Consider the following 21367-nt stretch of genomic DNA (forward strand, 5'->3'; position numbering starts at 1 on the left):
AAATCGCTGTTCAGTATTCTAATTTTTATTTTTTTATTCTTTGTAGGTTCGCTCTGTGGATGAAATGAATCATGAGTTTCAAGCTCTTGCACTAGAATCTCGGGGAATGGGAGAGGTAAATATTTGTAGATGAAATGTTATAGACTAGATTGCTTTATTTAGAATTTATAACCACAAAACTGGCAAAACAGGACATAAAAGAAATCCTGAACAACCATCACAATCATTTAAAAATAATTAAACAGTCACTGAAACTAAGAACCGCAACCAGATAAAAGAATCTGCAACCAGATAAAAGAATCTGCAACCAGATAAAAGAATCCGCAACCAGAATTAAAATGTCCAATCAGCCTGGAGGGAATGGTTATTGAAATCTTTTCCTGTCACCAAAAATGCAGTAGGAAAGAGGTCCATGCTTCAAAATCAAATTTACCACATTTGTATGCACAACGTTTCTTTCATTGTAATTCTTCCATTATTTAAGTAGAGAGCCAACACTTCTCATAGAGGACAGCATCTACTTCAGTTGAACACAAATATGTAACTGGCTGCAACCACGTGCACAATCTCTCTAAGCCAGGGTATTTTAATGTACTGAAATAGCTGACATATTTTCCTGGATTTAGCATTGGTAACTTGGAAACCCCATATCTATATAGAATGGGATGTGAAGAAAACTCCAATTCTATCTTGTGATTTTAATGACATATTTGTAAATGACTGCATATTGTATATTTAACTTTCAGAATCATCCAAAAGTTAATCCTTGTGTTTTGGGGGTGGGCAAAGGAGATCTGTTCACCCTGTTAAATTTGAATTAGTGATTCAGAAACCCCATGTCTATATAGAAAAGGATGCTAAAGAAATATTTTCTGCAATTCCCCCCCCCAGACCCCCATGCCACAGCCCATTCAGAAGGTTTCTCCAACCCTTGATTGAGCATTGCTGGGAGGCTCTGGGAGCTGGCAGGGAGAGGAGGGGCGAAGGAAAGTCAGCTTCCACTCACCCCCTTTCATGGGTTCCAGCCCATAGATGTAATGAGCAACCCATAGATGTAATGAGCAAATCACAAGAACCACAGCCACTGTATAAAACAACTTAAGACCGATAGTAACAGGATTTTTATTGTTTCCACCTGTCAAGAATGGTACAGATGAGATTAGAGTCTACAAACAACTTTATGACTGAATGGAAAATGAATTCTGGGAAGAAGCGTTGGTTCAAGGACCAATAAACCTTTGTATTTTTTGGAGTCTGTTAAAGGTTACACTATCATTCCTCTAAACTAGCTATTATCAGGTGGGAGTACTGGTCTTGAAGTGTAAAACATAATAGTTGTGGCCCTGGTGTTGCCACTAAGTAACTTGAATTGTGTACATTTCACTAAAGGGTGTTAACAGTCTGTATCAGGAAGGAGCTAATTGGTAATGTTGCAATCGTGGATACAGTTATATGTATGTAGTCCTTTCAGATCTGCTTAAATTCATGTAACTGGACATAGCTGGTAATTAGACTCCAATACTATCCAAAGTTTTATGTACCAGTATATTTACTACTAAATTTAGGAACATATCACTTAATAGAACATCTCACTAAGCTGGTTCGCATGATCACCATGGGTTAAACAAACTGCGGCATGTGCAGGGCACCATTTGCCTAATCAGCTGCCTGGGCACAGCATGGCTTGTTGGAGGGGGAAACAACCCTCAAATAGGCCAACAACAGCCCATGGGTTATTTGATGGTTGTTTCCCCCGAAACAAGCCATGCTGCCCAAATTTGGACAACATGACAAGCTACACCTGGGTGGGTATTTAGGCAAATGGCACCCGGCATGTGCTGCAGCTTAAACAAGCCACTGTGGCTTGTTTAGTCCATAATGATTGTGTGAACCCAGTCACTGTTTCATTGCCATTAAATTTGTTAATGCTTAGTAGCAGGTTTAGTTATAAAGGAAGGTTTAGAGACAGTGGTGGAGACGTTGATGATTTCTTCCCATAAACACCGCTTTTATGCAAGGATGTGTAAGCATCAGTTTACTATCACTGAGAATTAATCAGAATTTAATGTGGTTTTTCCTTTTTAAACAGCTGCTACCTGCCAAAAAATTTTGGGAACCAGATGATCCAGCAAAGGATGGACAAAAAGGCATATTCCTTGGTGATGAATGGAGAGAAACTGCCTGGGGAACACCTCGTAAGTATTGTGCATTTAAAGAATTCATGCTCTCAACTGAACTCAGTTCTGAAATTAAGTTACTGGGGAAGGATCATACTCATGTTTAGTGATTTGAAAACCTACACTGCTCTATATTGGTGTACGTTATGCCTTAGTAACTCTTAATGCCCTTTTTTTTTTTTTTTTTTTAACAGACCACTCTATGTCCCAGCCTATTATGGTTCAGAGAAAGCCTGTTTTTCATGGAAACAGTGAAGTAAATGCTGTCTTATCTCCTCGATCAGAGAGTGGTGGCCTCGGCGTGAGCATGGTAGAATATGTGTTAAGTTCTTCCCCAGCAGATAAATTGGACTCCCGGTTTAGGAAAGGAGCTTTTGTAAGTAACTTGTTTGTGTCAACAAAAGTGATGGTGGACTATCCTAAACTATATCACCCATCAGGTTTCAGTGGTTTGCCAGTGTAGTTCAGGAACAAGGTAGACTAACAACTTTGATTTCTATTCTAATCTGTTGGAGGCAGCACTTTGTGTAGGCATGAATATTTCCTGTATTGCATGTACGTGGACAAGAATAGTATGTACGCATGTAACTCTGCTTCATGCTTACTGTGTGAAACTAATTTACTTCAAAACAATAACCATGATCCAATGTGCTGCATATAGAGCTTCCCAAAAGCCGGGTTATACGTTAGAGGAACTTCCAATGCAGTGTTTATCACTCAGCTATGTCTGTATTTGTGTTTTCAAAGTATTTTCATAGTTAAGGATGCCTGTTAAATTTATCTTCTCGTTGCTTAGCTAAAAAAAAGTTTCATACTCGTTCTTGTCATTATTGAGGCCATAACACAAAGAGCTATTTGAGGGCCTTATTTGGATTAAGCTGAAGCTTGAATTTATGTACTAGAAAAATAATTAGATTAAAATGATCTTTTTTCTTACAACTTCATATGGTAAATAGAAGCTTTTTTAGCTTTACATGTTTTTCACTGTATGACATTAGACTAACGTCATGTTAATGGGTTGGATCCAGAGATCCCATAAGTGGAATTCCATTCACAGAAGGGAGGTGATTTTTGCTGATTTCCCCAGATCTGCTCCAGAAAGTTGGAGGAAGACCTTTTAGAACAATATTGAAGGTGGCACAGGAGGCTGCAGAGGGAAGGGGGAATCAGCAAAAACCATCTTCCTTCCCCCTTCTATGAGTGGGAGGTTCCATTGGATCATCAGCCCTTCCACAAATGGAAGGAATCCTCCTTCTCTAGGTCTGTTATTTAACCACTCCCCTTTATCTAAGGTTAGCATACTTATTCATCCTGTCAGTTCATTCACTGACAATATATTTTGTGTTAAGATTGAAACCTGACAATCAAGGTATCTTAATAAATACAATTAGATTTGATGGTGTTGACATGCAGTGTAGTGTAGAATTAGGTTACTTTGCAGTGCTGTTTTTGTGCTGTTAGATTCAGAAACAAACATTCGTTTTCCTCAGGGTACTAGAGAGGCTGAAACAGATGGACCTGAGAAAGGAGACCAAAAAGGCAAAGCTTCTCCATTTGAGGAGGACAAAAACAGAGATCTTAAACAAGGAGATGATGACGATGTTACTAAACTAAATGGCAGAGGTTTGCCAAATGGAATGGATGCCGATTGCAAAGATTTTATGTAAGCCTTAATTTTCTCTAAAGATGACAGGCATATTTTAAGAAATAAACTTTTATGGATTTGAATACCAGGTTTTTCATTTTCTAAGTGACTGTTCGTTCTAACTTATTTTGCATAATATTTGACACCTTAATATGTGCTGCATCTCATGAGACAAAGTCCGTTTTAGACTATTGAAAGTGCTATCTGTATTGCTATAAAACAGGTGTGGGCAACCTGGACCCCTTTAGATCAGGGGTGGGGAACTAGTTTCCAGTGGGGACCTGGATGTCCATGAGCAGAAAGTCATCAGGAGGTGGGCCATGCCCCTGATGTCATTTAGTCCCTAGCCAACATGCTAGACCCAGCTTCAAATGACTTGCACAAATTAGCAAGAGGATAAGCAGAGTAGCTAATTCCAACAGCATATTTGATAAAGTTGTCTCATCCTTGCTTTATGGCAAGAGTCCAAGCTGCTTCCTCGTCAAGATACTGTCTTGCCTCAAACGTCTCAGCAAAAATCTGTATTACCTTATCCTGTATAGCTGTTCTCAGTGTAAAGAGAGTTTAAAAACTGTTATGCTCACAATGGGTCCTATATGTAGATTAGTCAAAGAATGATTTGACCATATCCAGGCTTAGCATGCTATTGGTCCCCCCGTCCCCCAAAGGCTCTGGGCCTTCTGTTGCACACACACTCCTTGTGGTGATGTTTCCAGGCATTACTGAGCAAGCATTTGGTACTTGATGGCTAAGCATTAAAGCATTACTTTGTTTCTTCAGTTTCTTCATTACTAGTGTCAGGGTCAAGGACAAAAGCAGCAGCTTTACAATAGACACAACCCTGTTTTAGCACAAACGTGGGCAAAAATATTTGAAAGGTGAGCAGATCTGAAGCAAATCTATCTTAGCCAACAGTAAATGGAAAATTTATAATTGTGGAGAAAACAACTTTCCATATTTTGCAAAAGTGCCATCTACTGTGGTTGCTCTCAGTGTTAAAAAGCTTTTCTGTTATACCATTCTGTTAAGTTTGCCCATTCACTTCAGATACAAAATGTTGCAGTGTATCCTTGCTCCTGTTCAGGGTATCAGCCATCCAGCCATGCCCTCCAGGATACACTTAAGCTGTAAGGGTTCAAGCAAGCCAATTGACTTTTCTCTCCCACCTCCCCATTTTCTTTTCCAGTTTTCTTCAGTTAACACTAAACATTCTGTAGCTCCTGGAGGCCACTAAGCATGCTCAGTCCTCTTTGGGCTGTTTTTCCACTCAACCAACGGAGTTCGCTATTACAGGGAATAAGTTTCATTTTCAAACATTTCAAGCTGTTTGTGTAGTAAATGCTGTTTGGAACAGCTGTATGCTATTTTCTTGTAGATCAATCTAAAGCTTATTTTAGCTTTAAAGTCTTAAATAAAAGGTGTAAATTTTCCTCATTCCATTATTTCAGCAATTGTCTTTCAAAAAGCTTGCATCTATTTTCCCTTTTCTTTTTCTAAGCAGTCGTACTCCTGGAAGTCGGCAAGCCTCCCCAACTGAAGTAACTGAGCGCCTGGGGCCTAACCCAAGCACTGCTGAAGGATTGGCTTCCCTTCCTAATCCTGCAACCCATAAGCCACTGGTGGAAGAATTTTCAAACTCTGAATCTCAGAATTTGGATGCTATGGAACAAGTGGGTCTTGATTCTCTGCAGTTTGATTATCCTGGAAATCAGGTACAAATGGACTCTTCAGGAGCTACTGTGGGACTCTTTGATTACAATTCACAGCAGCAGGTTAGTGTTTTTATACAGCCATGTTAAGAGTGGAAACACAGCATTATGGCAGTCACAGGCCACCACTGTAACAGTCCCATAATGTTCTCCACCCTCTGTCTTTACCTATGCCCTGGAGTCATCATCATGTCTATTTCCTACATGAGTTCCACATTATTGGCTGGCAGGGAAACAAACAATGTGATCACCTCCACTCATGGGTAGATTTTACAGTAAATGAGTAAAAGTACGCAACATGGGGATGCCATTTTTGTCAGTGGCCGCATGTTTATTATAATATGTAATTCTGCCCTAGTATCTCATAAGAATGAATTCTACCTTAATTTTAAAATTCATGCATTGTGTTGGACAGTCCTGTGAACAGAACTCCAAGGAATAGTCCTTGGACAGTTGTGTGAATAGAACTACATACAGTTCATTGTTTAAAATTATATTGTGGGGTTCCTTCTAAAATAAAGGGGTTTAAATTGTTCCTTTTTCTTAGCTTTTTCAGAGGACTAATCCTCTTACTGTCCAGCAGTTAACAGCAGCCCAACAACAACAGTATGCATTGGCAGCAGCACAACAACCACACATCGGTGAGACTCTTTTCCAAGTATGCCTGCTTCAAATGTCAAGTAAAATAACTGGCAAAGGACATTGTATACTTTCTTGTTAATGAAAATATTGTTAGTTTGGGCTGGAGTAAGTAATTGATCAAAAAGAATGTGTGTACATAATTTGACTTGTTGATATATAAAACTATATATGCAGTCTTGGTTGAGATATATTTTTTCGGGTGATATCCAACATTGTGTGAGTGGAAGGCCAGCTTGCACAACAGAGTTTTTCAAGTACAAGACTCTGCAGGTGGGACAAGGGGAAGGGAAGATCCATTGCATGAGCTGCCCTCTGCTCATGCAGCATTGGATATCACCCTTGGATTTTAATTGCCTTAAATTGTAGATTACAAGTGTATGTTTTAAAGCGGGGTAGGCAATATTTTGAGGCCTGCAGGCATATGTGACAATTGGGCGGAGGGTGGGGTGGGACATAGATATGTTTTACTTTTTTTTTCAGGCTTGAAGGCACACTTTACATTTTGAAGGGGCATAAGTACATAGTTTTGCCCCTTTCCAGGATTCCCACTTTGCTTGCACCCCTTCTTCCTCGTCCTTCCACTCCTTCCTGCTTGGGGTTTCCTTCCCTCACTGCCTTTCCTTTCTTATTCCCATCCCTGCTACTTCTGCTCCTGCTACCTCCATTCTCACCCCTCTTGTTCCACCCCACTTGTCCTTCCACTGCTTCTGCCTCCGGCCGCACTCACCTCAGTAGTGAGGAAGCAGGAAGTTGTCAGATCTACTGACTTCCTCCTTTCTAGCTGCTGAGTGCAGTGGGGGAACAAAGTGGTGAGGGGGCGGGGAGACAGTGGGGGTCTGTCCAGCTCACTCAGGGGTCCTGCCAGGTACCAGGTTGCCAATCCCTGGCTTAAAGATTTGTGTTATGTCAATATGATATATTATAGAATGTTTTGGACTTAAGACAAGGCTGTATTTTAATGAATTTAAGATTGTAGTCCAGTGCTGGCCATCCATCAGCAGAACAGATTTCCCAGCCCCGCCTATAGTCCATGTGCATATCCCAAATCTGTTTGGGAGTGTTGGGAGACCCTCCAGAGCAGATCTGGGGCACACACAGGGGGCTGCAGGGGGAGGAGAGCAATGGGAAGTTCCCCAATTTACCCCTTCATTTTTAGAGATGTCAACAGAAACTCAGAACTATGAACATCAGCTATTGGGCAGTATAAATATGTAATAAGCAAACACCTTTGGCAGTTAAATGACAGTTAAATGAAGATAATAAATGTACAACTTATATGGTGCAACAGTACATATGGTGTCTGGTTTTGGTGAAATTGAACTTTTTGTCACTGTAACAGGTGTATTTTCGGCAGGCTTGGCTCCAGCAGCTTTTGTGCCAAACCCATACATTATCAGTGCTGCTCCACCAGGTGCTGACCCATACACAGCAGCAGGTTTAGCTGCAGCAGCTACATTAGCAGGTAAGACAATGCCATTACCCAAATTAATTACAGCAATCTGGTTTTTTCTAGAAATGTGTAATTTGGAAGCCTTTCCATATACCTAGTGTTGGGCATAAGCCAGCAAGACTTTACAAGAAGGTGGTTGGGATATTCAAGTTTTAAAATAGCTGTTCCCAGATTTCAGGTCTGAGAACTAGCGTGGATCCTTTCTCATCTCAGCGATCCTTTCCCATTCTGTCTTGTTGCTGAGATTTCAAGTTGTGCACCAATGAAATATGAGGAACTCGCCCAAAGAAAGATTTTGATGCAAGAATGACTCCTTCACCTGGTGGGCTGTCAACCATTACAGCTTCAAGCATCAGTTGACTTTTTTCAAGGAAATTGCCTTCCTTTATTTTCTGCAGCCTTTCATCTAACTTCTGAGGGTGATTTGCCTGTCTTGTCACCACTGGGAGCTCACAGATAAGGGAAGCATAGGTCATTAATCTCTGGTTTAGCTTGGCTTTCTGCAGTTGAGTGAAGGGCTTGGGAGCCCAAGAGCAATGGGAGTGAACACACCAGGTTAGGCTACATACATGGGTCTCTGTAACCCTTAAGGTGCGGAGAGCTACATATGCAAACTTAGGGCAATAGCATGTTCTGCCATCCCCATGGATGTGCAGTCCTGCCCCTTGCAGGCTTAAATAGATACTTTAAAGCTAGATAACTGAGTTTGCTGGTTGGGGGACCAGCATAGTATTCACCCTGGATGAGAAGGCACATGGCAAATTGCAGGACTGACTTACTCGTTAGCATGATTCTGTGCTTGATCTGCCTAGTGTAGAATCAGTTTTTTTAATGATGATTCCCATCGTACCCATAACCATAATCATGGGCTGGTCTGTCATAGGGATGTTCCAGGTCCCCTCCCTGGATGTTCGGTTTCAGGTGGCAAAAAAGAATTAAACTCCTTTTTCTGAAGAAAAAGGAGGAAAAACGCAGGCAGTATCCTACCCAGTTGTCACTTTATTGGATCACTTTGGGGCATTGTAAATTACAGGGCCAGGGTGGAGGGAATCCAGACTGGGACTGCAATGTAGAGCAAGAGGTTAAAGACCCACTAACCTCACACACAGGCTCCCCTGTACTTAAGAATAAAAAGCGGGGGGAAGTAATATGTAGGTTGGCCTGGGAGGGAGTGGGGTGGAGTGATCTCTTCCTTTTTCTTTTTAAAATACTTTTTATTCTATTTTTTATCTTTATAAATGAAATCAACAGTACCAACAGCCTAGTCATTATCTACAGTTTCCAACAATACAATATTCTTAGGAGGACACAGCAATAACGAAGAAAAAAAAAGAAGGAAAAGGAAGAAGAAAGCAAGCAAGAAAAAGAAAAAATATTAAAAAGTTACTTAAAGGGATTAAATTTAAACTCCATTATACACAAACTTCAAATATCATTCTACTTAAAACTTATACCTATAACATTGCCAATATTACAATTCAGTACAGCATAGATAATCAACCTTGCATTTCAGTATCATATCATCAGTCTTATAGCAAGGGAGCAAGCCTACAATTCATTTCCAATAACCATATATTGCCCTTCAGTTAACATATAATAGCTTAACAATTTAACCATCCAAAAATATTACTAATCAAAGTCTCATAATAATGATAGTAATAATAATAAAGGAAGAAAATTAAAAAGAATAAGAAATAACGAATCACTAATATATTTTATACTATCTATAGATAGTATCATTTCTAAATCTGTATATGAAAGTACACATATCTATACACAGAAACAGGAATTTTATTATACAGTATATCATGTCTAATATAAAAAAAGAGGAAGTAAGAAAAAGGGAGAGAGAAAAAAAGGGGGGATATATGTAAAGAGTCCTCTGTTTTCCTTTTGTTTTTTTTTAACCTGGGAGGTATAGGCTAGGTTTTTTTGGCCTGGGGGGTATAGGCTAGTTCACGTGGGGGGGGGGGGCAGAGTCTGGGAGCTCCCAACGTTTTGCTGATTTTTATTCCATTTTTCCTTTCCTCCCATTTTTTGGTAACGTTTCTTCTTCTTTTTGAATTTTGAATTTTTTAACCTGATGTCTTGTGTGGGGGAGTAATCAAGGATGGGTGGGGGCTTTAGAGTGCCCACCTCCTTGCTAATACTTATTCTACTTTCCCCACCTTTTTCCAGTTTTCTCCCTCCACCTTTATATTCTAGTTTTTAACCTGCCAAACTGGGCTTGTGGGAGTGATCGTGGGGATTTATGGTGATCACACCAAATTACACAGGGAACACCATCCAGCCAAGTAAGCATTTATTGATTTTAGTGGGAGAAAGACATATCTCATTGAAATCAAAGGCACGTAAAAATACTTGCATTTGGCTGGTTTGTGCTGAAGATGTCTTTTGAAATGCCTGTACTCTTTTAATTGTAATTTTTATTTATTGTGTGCTAACAATGAGGTTCAGTAGATCTTTGTTTTTATACTAGCAGCCCTGGGCCCTATCTCTTTGCTTCTGGCTGTGCTTGATTACCTCCCTATGGGAGGGTAATTCTTTCATCAACTCTTCTGTCCAGGGCGTGGAAGCTGTTCACTCTGAACATTTAAAGGGGGCAAGAGGCAAAATCTATGTTTTGGATTCTGGGGTGGAATGTGTGGAGAATCACTTCACTGCAGGATGCTGGGTATCCATTGTATTAGCACTGTTCTCAAGACTTCGGAAGGTACAATTACTATGAATCATATTTGTATATGAAACGTTTTTTGTTTGTTAGGGCCAGCAGTTGTCCCTCCTCAGTATTATGGAGTTCCTTGGGGAGTGTATCCAGCCAACTTGTTTCAGCAGCAAGCAGCAGCTGCAGCAAACAACACAGCCAATCAGCAGGCTGCATCACAGGCACAACAAGGACAGCAGCAGGTAAACTGGCTAGAGACACACCTAAAGACTGTTTAAAATGGTTGTCTGCTTGTACAGTTTGCCGTATAGCAGAGTGTACTGTTGTGGAAAAAATATGAGCATGTATAATAGCACAGAACTTGTATTTGTCATGCTAGACAGCAGTCTGTGTTCAATTCATAAGCCTTTAATTTTTCCATCTTATTTCATTTTCAAATGATCAGCAATTTTCAGTTCTTCACCTTCTAGGGAAAAGAGCAGCTAGTTTTGGGAAAGCTCCTCAGGTTCAAACGGTAGAGTCTGAATTCTGAACCATGAAGGTAGCCTCCATTTTTGAACTGAAAGAGGATAGGCCTCTCCCTTTGCTCTAGCCTAGTTTGACTTCAGGCAAGCTTCAGCTGGGCTCTGTGGGTTGGATTCAGTGGTGGCCATCCATCAGGGGAATGGGAACCACTTTCAGGATGGATTTCCTCTCTCCTCTGCAGCCCCATGCTCCCCCAAATTTGCTCTGGAAGTTTCGGGGACTCTCCAGAGCAGATTTGGGGGATGTGCAGGGGGCTACAGTGGAGGGGAGAACAAGGGAAAGTCCCGTTGCACAAGTGGAAGTCTGCTTACACAATGTTGGATTTAAGCCTATGTTTGCAAGCCTGTCAAGCCCACCCCCAAGCAGCAAAGACCAAATAGAGAAAAGAGTAGAAAGAGCCAGAGAAGGGACCAACCAGTCAGGGTAACTCCTATTCAAACAGTCCCTCTGCTCTAACTTCAGCACTGGCTCAGAAGTGAAGGAGAATCCCATTTGTCCATCCCCACCTGAGCTCTGCCTGTATGTCTGAAGGGAGTGCAGTTGGGCTGTGGATGCGTAAGTGTATCTCCCAGGACAATTGAGTTGCATTTCCCCATGCTCTTATTGGGCCAATAGTGTTCTAAACCATAGCTTCCTGAGCAGTGCAAGAGCATGAAATCAGTCTCTGTAATCCCAAGTAATGCCCACAAGGTATCCTGAAGTTCATGTTCCCTAGAGGAGACTCATCTAGTGACCCAAGATGGCCATCACTCTTCATCCCCTGTGAAGGAACCTTATTCTTCCCACCAACCTTATATTTGAATGGGAAGAGCATCTACCTTGCCTTTGTGCAGTAGATTAAAGTGAGACTGGCCTACTCCCTTATCTGGATCCATTCACCTACCTCTTCTCCCATCTTCCTTCAGCCTATTCACATAGGGGATAATGGTAATAACTGCCTTCCCAGAGTAGGCCGGTTGCTAGGTGTAAGTGCCTTTCCCTTCTCCACTCCCCTCCCCTCCTCCATGGTAGAGGAGATGGTCATGTTAGAAGCCCTAGGTGAAAGGCACCGTAGATGTTGGTCATATTTGTTTAAAGCCAAAGGTAATCACAATACAATACTCTGTTTAGAGCATGAAGAACAAACATGCTGATAAGAACTTGCTGTTTGTGGTGGTTTCTCCAGTGTGGTCTGTTAGGGTCAGACCTCAGTACTTTAGGCAGGCAAGTTTCTGCCCGTTCAGCTTCTTCCTAGTCTGTCAACTCCACACCCGTTAATTCCTGAGACCAACTTCTCTTGTCAACCATTCACAGATGTATAGGGTACCTACTTTGAGACTAAATATTGTTTTGTGGGAGACTTATTATAACTTTTTTTCAAACCCATAGGGGTACCCTTACAAGATTCTTACTCTGAAAACTATTTCAGTTAATATTAGTACATTAGGGGTTTGAGTTTGGAGTCCTGTGGATGGGAAAGGAGTTACGCATTTCTCACCAGAATAAAGTGGTCTCCAGGCCTTATCCATCCTTGTTTCCCAAGGTAAACATGGCCTTAGGCAGGGCTCAAGCAGTTGTTCTACAATCCTGGCAATGGTTTGCCAGACTATATATGAGTGAGAGAGAGAGAGAGAGAGCACGATGTGCAGAGCTGTCACGTACCAACTCTATTTACATTACAGGTCTCTGCTTCTCTGGCATCCTGGTTTAGGGAAAATATTAACCTGCTCTTATTTTAGAAGCTGGCAGGTTGCTGAGGGCTGCTCCATCTCTTAGTGCTCAGTTCTCGTGTACTGAGAGAGGGATGGTACATGCTTAGTAGCTCTTCATACCATTCTCTCCACACCTGGAGCTGTTGCCTGACAGCTCCTTTCAAAGTTGGATCAGGTTTTTGAGAGGGAGGCTTGTACAACTTCAATGTTGGCAGCGTTTTCCAGTTCCGCTTAGTAGGGCTTTTCCCAACACTAGCTGCCACTTTCCCACAGAGAAAAACAGAAATTCACAGGAAAGTCAGAATTTCCCTTTTTCCCACTGTTCATTGAGGCTTATTTCGTCTTATTTGGTCTAATTTGTTAATTATTTTAGTGCAAAACTGTTGGATAAATAATTTGCACATGACACAAAATGAGATGCTGCAGTAGCATTGCTAAATACATATTTCTGGGTTGTATCCAATGGTGGCTTTGCACTTAACATGCTTGTGTAGGGGGTGGGAGGCATCCAGTTTTCACCAATCTTTCCCCTACCTAGTGCAGCCCTTTGCTCCATAATCCCTACAATAGCAGTTTCTTGTGGGCTGCAGTGGGTGGGCACACTGGCGAACATCAGGAGCCCCATCTTGCACAAGCAGAACTGCTTTCTGCTGTTGCAAACCAACTACTGGATACAACCCTCTTTTCTTATTTAATTTGGCTGAATTTGTATGAGGATAGTTCTCTAACCCACATATCACATATAATTTATTTCATACCACTGAAAAGGTTTCAACAAAAATGTGTTTGACTGGCATAAAGAGATGTAGTAATAAAAGTATTGAATCAGTGAAATTGATTGTTCCGTGTTAATGTTCTCTCACAACTTTCTATTTCAGTTTTCTACACATTTAGAAATGAGTTGGTACATCTTAGGCCAGGTGCAGATGTAACATTCCTAGGCTGCTAATCATGGGTAGGATCCCTTCCCATCTGACTACCCTTTTCAGAGTTAATTGGTGTAGTGTTATGTCTCCATTATAATTGTAGTAATGGTTTGCTTCAATCATACTTAGAAGTGGTTTATAAATTCTAGTTTAGCTAATGATGGTTAATGTTAAGATGTGCACTGCTCCATGGTTAGCTATGAAAAGGTAAGAGCCAGGTGAATTTGCACGTGTTGCAAGTTATGTCTGCACCAGCCCTTAGAACAGGATTTCATGACTGGCCCTTCTGTATTTAAAGCTATTGACTGCTACATGCTACAGTAAGATACCTTGGCAGCTGTTGAACTTCCTTTATTTCAGTCTTGGTGTGGAGTGGGGAATATATAATTTTAAAAGATGTGTATGATTTATGAATGTCTATTAACGAGAAAGGACCAGTGAAGACATAGCACTTGCTGCCCTTTCCCATGATTAAGAGATCAAGAATGGGTTGTAGGATCACAGGCTTCTCACACATGAATTCTCTTCCCCTTCACCTTGAGCTGTGGTTCGTCATTATATCTGCATCTCCATTAACCATGGCTGATGCAAATAGGGCTGTGCTCAATACCCAGAATGTGAAACTCTTATTCAGTACTTGGCTCAAATCCTAGGTTAGAAGCACAGCCTGCTTAAATTGACTATGGTTGACATCAGTGAGACCGTAACAATGAGCCATGGTTAAAGGTGGTGAGGAGAATTTGCATTACAGGGATGCACTGGGGAAATTAGTGTCATTGCACAGCCTGCTAACCATCCCTTAAATATGGTTTAGGGCCAACAAGCATTACATCTGCATTGGTCCAAGAATGTAAATACCTCACTAAGCTGCATAGCCCCAGCTTAATGGCAATTTTTAAAACATTAAATAATAAAAGTTTAAAGGCTGAAAGTGGATATAAAGATGTTGAAACTATAACCTGCTTGGCGCACTTAGGGCTCAATCCTATGCCTGTTTAGACAGAAAAAAGGCCTACAACTCCCAGCATGCCCCAGCCATGCTGGCTAGAGCATGCTGGAAATTGTAGGCCTTTTTCTGTCATAGGCATAGGATTGCACCCTTATTTACTAAAATGTCTGGACTTGGCTTCCTTGCTATTTCTGCACTTCTGTGGAGAGGTTCTGTATTACAGAAGGCCTAGAACATCGTGTCTCTTATGCCATAATTCCCCTGTCAAAGTAGTCAATGCCTGCCACATTTTTCTTTGTTTATACATATTAAAAATACAACCCAACAGTACAGAATAGATGTTCCAACATTTTTATTATATTACCATTTTTATACTTCACATTTTAAGCAAGTAGTGTCGCCATTGGTCTTTTGTAGGTTCTTCGTACTGGAGGAAGTCAGCGCCCTCTTACTCCCAATCAGGGTCAGCAAGGGCAGCAGGCAGAGTCACTTGCAGCAGCTGCGGCAGCAAATCCAGCTTTGGCTTTTGGTCAGGGTCTTGCCACAGGCATGCCAGGTATATAATGATGAGTTAAGGAAACTAAGAACAAGTGCAAGCTAAATATCCTAAAATCCGGATGTGATCAAAATAGACTATTTAGCTGTAATCTCTTTATAACTGTGTTGTTTAGCTTGGGTAAAACTTTGAAATGTGACTTTCATTAATCATGTTTACAGCTGACAGAGTAAAGGCAGGAGAACTATCTTCACAAGAAAGAAAAAGTTGGGGGAGAGTGTGTGATGTTGTAGCCTGTTCCCAATCCTTTTAGCCCAGGATGTTATGTCTGCACTATCCCTAAGAGAATTCACCTGCCCAATACTAACCACCTTCTTAACACACCTTCAGAAGAATATGGAATATAATGGCTTGTATCCTAAGAAACATGGGCAGCATTCTAGTTGTGCAAGGTTCCTCCTTCCTGCTACAGTTCCTTGCACCCTCCAAAACCCCATTCCTGAGAGCCAGGGGGCCCTCTGGAATGGGGTGTGATGTGCTGCAGCTGGTGGGAGATAGCCATAATCTGAGACTTTTCCTTGGTGCAATGAGAAATGCCTTCCTTTTGTGTAATGAGCTGTTCAGATCAAAGCCTATGTGTGAGTATTTTAATATGTAATATTGACTATTTGTGATAATATTTAACACACAGTTTAGTGCTCTGTCAACAGTTTTTCAATGCTGATTCTAAAAAAATTCTGGTATAACTGATCTTAAACCACATTCATTATACTGGGGCACAGTACACTTCCATGATAAAACATGCATTTATAATGGCCTTACCTTTTGTTAATGGATAAATTAAGCTTGTGTCACATGCATCTTGCTGTTAGAATTTGCACTTACATGAATGGCACTCTCTTTAAGGTTTGTAATGCTGATTTCATAGTTGTGTGTGTCTGCTTTTCTGCAAATCACAAAGCTTTAACTGGCTATAATGCAGTCCAAAATGTGTAAAAGCACAAGAGCAAGATTTTTGTAAGACAGCTTAGACATGATAAATACATACAGATGGTGCTGTTGCTGCTTTGACTGTATATAAAATGGTGCTTTGAGCAGCTTTTCTTCAGAACATTTCCACTCCCTGGTGAATGCATCATCTGACTTGGTCCAGGGTAGAACCTGTAACTTCATATATCAATGTAGCCTCAAAATTGCATCTTTTACTCATAGCAAATAAGGTAGGTGATCTTTTCCCTTTAGAGAAAAGAAGAAAAGTGGGTGCCAAAAGTAGGATCCTTGGTACATCAGACTTAAACTTCAGTTCTGGCATTGGTTTGCTGGCAAACGCTTTGAACTTGAGCCACTGCATAATAATAATGCACTATTTCTTTATTATTTGCTCTGGAGTGTTTTCTTGACTCCATTTTAAATATTAAGTGAACACCTAAACAATTGATATAGGAATCCTTTGACATTCAAAGATGGGTGTTTTTCAGAATTCAGGTTATTCTGTTCAGTCAAACAACTAATTGCTGGCTTTATCTTTTACTGTTGTCTCATAGCCTCAGCAGCACCAGTTCCCATTTGACTTGGCACTTCTAAACATACCCTAAGGCAACAACAGTCCTAAACACATGCATGAGTACACGCACACAGCTAGAGAGGAAGCCCCATTGGATACAGTGAGACTTACTTCCAAGTAAGGATGCATAGGATTGCACTGCTACAGTACAATCCTATGCAAGTTTAAAGTATTCATATGAGAAACAGAGGGCAGAATCAAACAATTTTATTTTGTATTTTGTTTTATTTATCCAAGTGTAATTAGAGATGTGAAGGCCCAGAAAATTCTTTTGGGAAAAACCCAGTTTTTTCCTGTTTTTTTCACCCCAAGGGCCATTTTTTTCTGAAAAATTGAATAGCTTTGGATTATAAAATATTTTCTTCTAGACAAGGTGTTTATATATTATTACTAAGCCTTTTACTCTCCCAAAAGATTTCTAAAAACTATGTAATAAGACTTTTATAGAAAGACTAGAGATGTAAAATGTCTGGAAATTATGAAGCCATGGGGGAAATGTTTTTTTAATCCTCTGTGAAGTTTCTCAGCATAGTTATTTCTTCCATTTCTTATTAAAATTATTGATCCAATGTATCTTTTACTGATAGACATTTTGGGGTGCTCCAAGTCATGCTTAGTTTCCCAACATGTGAATAGTGTCACCTTATATTATGGAAGAAAATGTATGTTCTTGACAGTTTGGGTTTTGTTCTACAGAGTCCTGTGTTTCTGCCCTTGTCTTCCTCTGCCTCCAGTTCTTCCTGCTTCTTCTGGCTTCTAGGATGATTCTGTTGTTTCAGGGACTACTTACTGAAGTAGTAAGGAAACTACTACATAAACTAGGAATCTAAAATATGTTATGTATAACTTGGTTTGCTCATAACATTAATCATGTTTGGTATAGTAAATCTTAAAAGTATAGTTTATTCAGACAATTACAAATTAAAAATATTAACTGAGTTCACTTTTTAAAGTTTTCAAATATAATGATAAAGCCTTGTTATACATAACAACTTTAGGAACATAAAGGCTGCTTTGTTTCTAAAGCTGCCTTCCTCAACCTGGTGCCCTACAGATGTTTTGGACTACAGTGGCCAGCATTCCTGACCATTAGCTATCCTGCCTGAGGCTTAAAGGAGCTAAAGTCCAAAATATCTGGAGGGTACCAGGTTGGGGAAGGCTGTCCTAAAGCAATGAAGTGACTTTAGATCTTTAAAGTGCTTTAAAAAATAAGTGTTGCTTATTTCCTTCCAAAATTCAGGGTTTTTCTTCCAAGGGGGGGGGGGTGCCCTCATGGCTTCAGAATTTCTGGACATTTTACATCTCTAAGGGCAATAAAGAAAAAGGTGCCAGAGGTTTTTTTCCCTTCTCATTGCAGGTAGATATTGTTGAAGAGCAGAATGACTTGAAATTGTAAAAAGAGAGGCATGGTAAACAAGGGCTTCAAAGAATTAATGTAATTGCTAATATACAGAGCCAAGGCCATGGCAAAATGATGCAATTGTGGATAAACTAATAACCTTGATGAGATTCTCGTTGTGAAGGGGCTTAGATCAGGAGGCTTAAATTTGGTATTATGGAAAAGAGAAAACCAATGCAAGGACTGACAATGCAGTAGAAAAAGATCATAGCCTGTGCCTCAATTTTGACTGTTCATGTTGTATCTCACTCAGGATCTGCATGATAAGGTGAATAGAAATGAACACTGACACACACTGCATTACTAGTGAACTATTCCTTGCGGATGATATCAGTTTATTCAATATAAATCCAAATGCCACACACAGTGTTTTAAAGAGTAGGACATAAATCCCGTTTTAAAAAAAAGTACAGAAATAGCAGTAACTTTCCTGTTTCTATACAGAATGCTAAAGGATCAGGATTCTTTAGCTTAGATATTTAGAGATGACAGATCAGATCATGGTTAGTTTGGAAAAGAGAGTGGGCCAGTTCGCATGGCATGGCCATCATGTGTGCTGGGCCACTATTTGAATACACGTTTTGAATACATGAACCTGATTGGTTGATTGTGCTGTGTTGTGAGAACCCGGCCTTTGTGGGCTATTCGAGGGTTAAACAACGCTCACCTAATTCTGTTACTAATTGAGTTATAGTATGTACATAAATACATAAAACAAAACCAGAATTCTGGCTTTATCATTCACAAGCAGCACGCTAATGCACACTGCCTGATTGTTTCCTCTTGGCTCCTCCCTCCAGAGGGTGTGGCACTGGCTACAGTGACCAGGAACACATGAGGAAGAAAAAGCTTACAGTTACATCTGAACCAGGTCTGCTTGTTTGTTGCTTCCCTAACAAATCTGAGTCTGAAGCCAGAGTTTGAAGTTGGTTTCCAATTCCTGGTTTGTTTGGGAGCACCAAGCCAGGATTTGAGTTCGGACATAGCTCTAAGCTTTTTCTTGCTGGTAAGCTCTAGGTTACTATAGGAATTCTTGCTAGTGGGAGGAGCCAAGCAGAGAAATTTGGCATTGTGCACAGTAAGCCGGGATTCTCTAGGATTCTGGCTAATTGTTTCATGCAAACACGGCCAGTCTGTTTCTTTGTTCAGAATCCCAAGTCAGGGAGATACAGTGTGTTAGGACCAGTATCTTTGTACTAACTATAGCACATCCTGATGACAACCATGTAATTGCTATTTGCTTGCATATCCAGTGCTTTGTATAGTGTAAGTTCATTTGTAAAGAATTTTTGTTATATTACTTGTAACATTTATTCTCTAACAGCCTATTCTACATTCTTTACAGAGGAACAGTAAGCAGAGTACAGTGAAAGCCTGACCATTTGCTAGCATGTGAAAATGATAGTGAAGGTAGTAGAACAGAACAGCACAGTTTAGTTTTGTGTATGCATTTGTAATGTGAAACTGTGTAATTCCCTTTCTTGGAAGCCTTTTCATATTCATTTGAGTTTATATAGTTCTTTATTGATTTCAGATGTGTAATCTCCAATTATGCAGATACTCTCCTGTATCCCTATCTCCCTGTTTGATATACTTACTTGAATAAAACGCATGAGCATAATCCACCACTTCTCTGCACACAGATATACATGTGTGGCAGGGCATCGATACAAGACACCATTAAGCCTTTTCTTCTCCCTGACTGGCCCTAGGCTTGGACACACATTGTGCCAAGCATACAGCAGTGCAGCTAAGTGGGCAACTTTGGGTGGTCCAGGGGCCAGTTTCCAGCCCTCAGAGCCCTTCCCCAGGGGCTGTAGTCCTGCAACTAAAATATGGTGGTGTAGTGGCAGCAAGTAGGGGGTTTAAAGGGGCCATATTTCACTTGAAAACAAGCCAAATTTGGCATTTTTCAATTTCCATAATGGGTTACTGCCAAATTTATGTGGCAAACTGCCAATTTGGGGCTGCTACAAAATTTTGGCAATGCAGATGTCGCAGGGTTCACACTTGCAGCCCCTTCCCCATAGCCTCATGCTGCCCACAGGCTGCATCTTGCCCACCCTGATCTAGTTATCTCAAATAGAGTGGGGGGGAGATGCACATCCTTGTAGAGATCCAATAACTACTTTCCATGAGTACACATGTAGACTACTGCCACTCAGAGCAGGAATAGCCTATGTTATTTGGGCATGGGGCTGCTGAATTGCTAGAAAATTTTAAATAGAGCTACATTTCCCATGCTGCAGCTTATTTAGAACTGCTTATGAAAAAAGTGAAGCGTTTTGGTCCACTTCAAAAAGGAGCAAACATAAGACACTGTCTCCAACATTTGGGCCAATTGAATAAACTTTAGGCTTATAAATACTTCTAGATAAAAATACGTGGCTTTTAAGTATGGCAGTAAATATAATAAGGCAGTACTTCCCCAGATCTGGAGGTCTACTGGCAAGGGCATGTTCCTGAGGATTGATGGACAATATCTCTCTGAACTTGAGTAATGTTTTTGTGGAAGGCAATAGGGGTCTTAAAGATAAAAAAGTAGAGGAAATGCAAGTGAGTATTTGAAAGGTTATCTTCATCTCTGTTATTTGCATGCCCCAAACAAAATAGGCCCTCCCTTCCTGTGGAGGACATAGCTGGTCATCCAAATTTTCAGCTTCAAATCAGGACCTGTAACTAAATCAGGGACATTAGGTATAACCTGGTGGTCATGAACTAACTGATTTTATAATTTGGTTATATCTGCCCACCTGCACTAACTTTCCCACCACAGTTGCTTATTCTCAAGCAGCATCCTTTAAGGCTGTGTTATACAGCTTATGCAGCTGCAATACTTTTGTAGTTACCCTTTGTTCTGGCTAGGAAATCTTGCACGTTTCTTCAGGGCAAGCTGCCAGGAGAGGCTTGTACTGTATTGACAGATGAGTGGGCAAAATGGATAAAGACAGGAGGGAGGGGCAGGTGCAATCACTTCTTTGCTCACCTGGGGATAATTTCTTTTTAGCATCAGGCAAGCAGGTGAGTGGGCCAAAGTTTTGGCACAAAGAGTAGAACTAGTTCTTCACTTTTAGAAAACAAATTGCAAAGCTGTCAGGTTGCTCAATGTTTAAAAAAAGCCACTCAGATAGATGCAAAATAAAGTGTTTATACCAAAATAAAGGCATTTACTAGAGTGTGTGTGTTTTTTGTATTGGCTAGGCTATCAAGTGCTAGCTCCCACAGCCTATTATGATCAGACAGGTGCCTTGGTGGTAGGTCCTGGAGCCAGAACTGGACTTGGAGCACCTGTCAGGTTGGTGGCTTCAGCACCTGTTCTCATCAGTTCTGCAGCTGCACAAGCAGGTAAGGTAGATCTTCCACCATGCTTTCAGAATTTGATGAAGAACACAAGTTCTAACAGTAATAGTTCTCTCCCCAAAGCTTTAATTTGGTGACAGAGCACGTGCTTTGCATGCAGAAGGTTCCAGGTCAGTCCCTGGCATCTCCAGGTAGGGGCAGGAATGAAACTCTGGTGAGCCATTGTCAG

At 40.7% G+C, this 21367-nt stretch overlaps 1 protein-coding gene across 29 annotated transcripts in view; it reads left to right on the top strand.

The window, feature by feature from the left end:
• PUM2 (pumilio RNA binding family member 2) overlaps window positions 1-21367 on the top strand; it is an 82511-nt gene that overhangs the window by 25753 nt on the left and 35391 nt on the right. For 13 of the 29 annotated variants that reach the window (XM_084826539.1, XM_084826528.1, XM_084826531.1 and 10 more), the window contains 10 exons: window positions 47-115; window positions 2090-2195; window positions 2372-2553; window positions 3668-3840; window positions 5321-5594; window positions 6079-6172; window positions 7513-7635; window positions 10388-10530; window positions 14797-14935; window positions 21040-21183. In XM_084826539.1, coding sequence (XP_084682665.1) covers window positions 65-115; window positions 2090-2195; window positions 2372-2553; window positions 3668-3840; window positions 5321-5594; window positions 6079-6172; window positions 7513-7635; window positions 10388-10530; window positions 14797-14935; window positions 21040-21183 — 1429 coding nt within the window. In that variant the 5' untranslated portion in view covers window positions 47-64. The remainder of the gene's footprint in view (window positions 1-46; window positions 116-2089; window positions 2196-2371; window positions 2554-3667; window positions 3841-5320; window positions 5595-6078; window positions 6173-7512; window positions 7636-10387; window positions 10531-14796; window positions 14936-21039; window positions 21184-21367) is intronic. The other 16 variants (XM_084826536.1, XM_084826540.1, XM_084826530.1 and 13 more) reach the window with 3 other exon arrangements.

The sequence above is a fragment of the Heloderma suspectum genome, chromosome 1, assembly GCF_057233095.1.
Source record: "Heloderma suspectum isolate Gila_16-S chromosome 1, 16-S_ref, whole genome shotgun sequence".
Lineage (NCBI taxonomy): Eukaryota > Metazoa > Chordata > Lepidosauria > Squamata > Helodermatidae > Heloderma > Heloderma suspectum.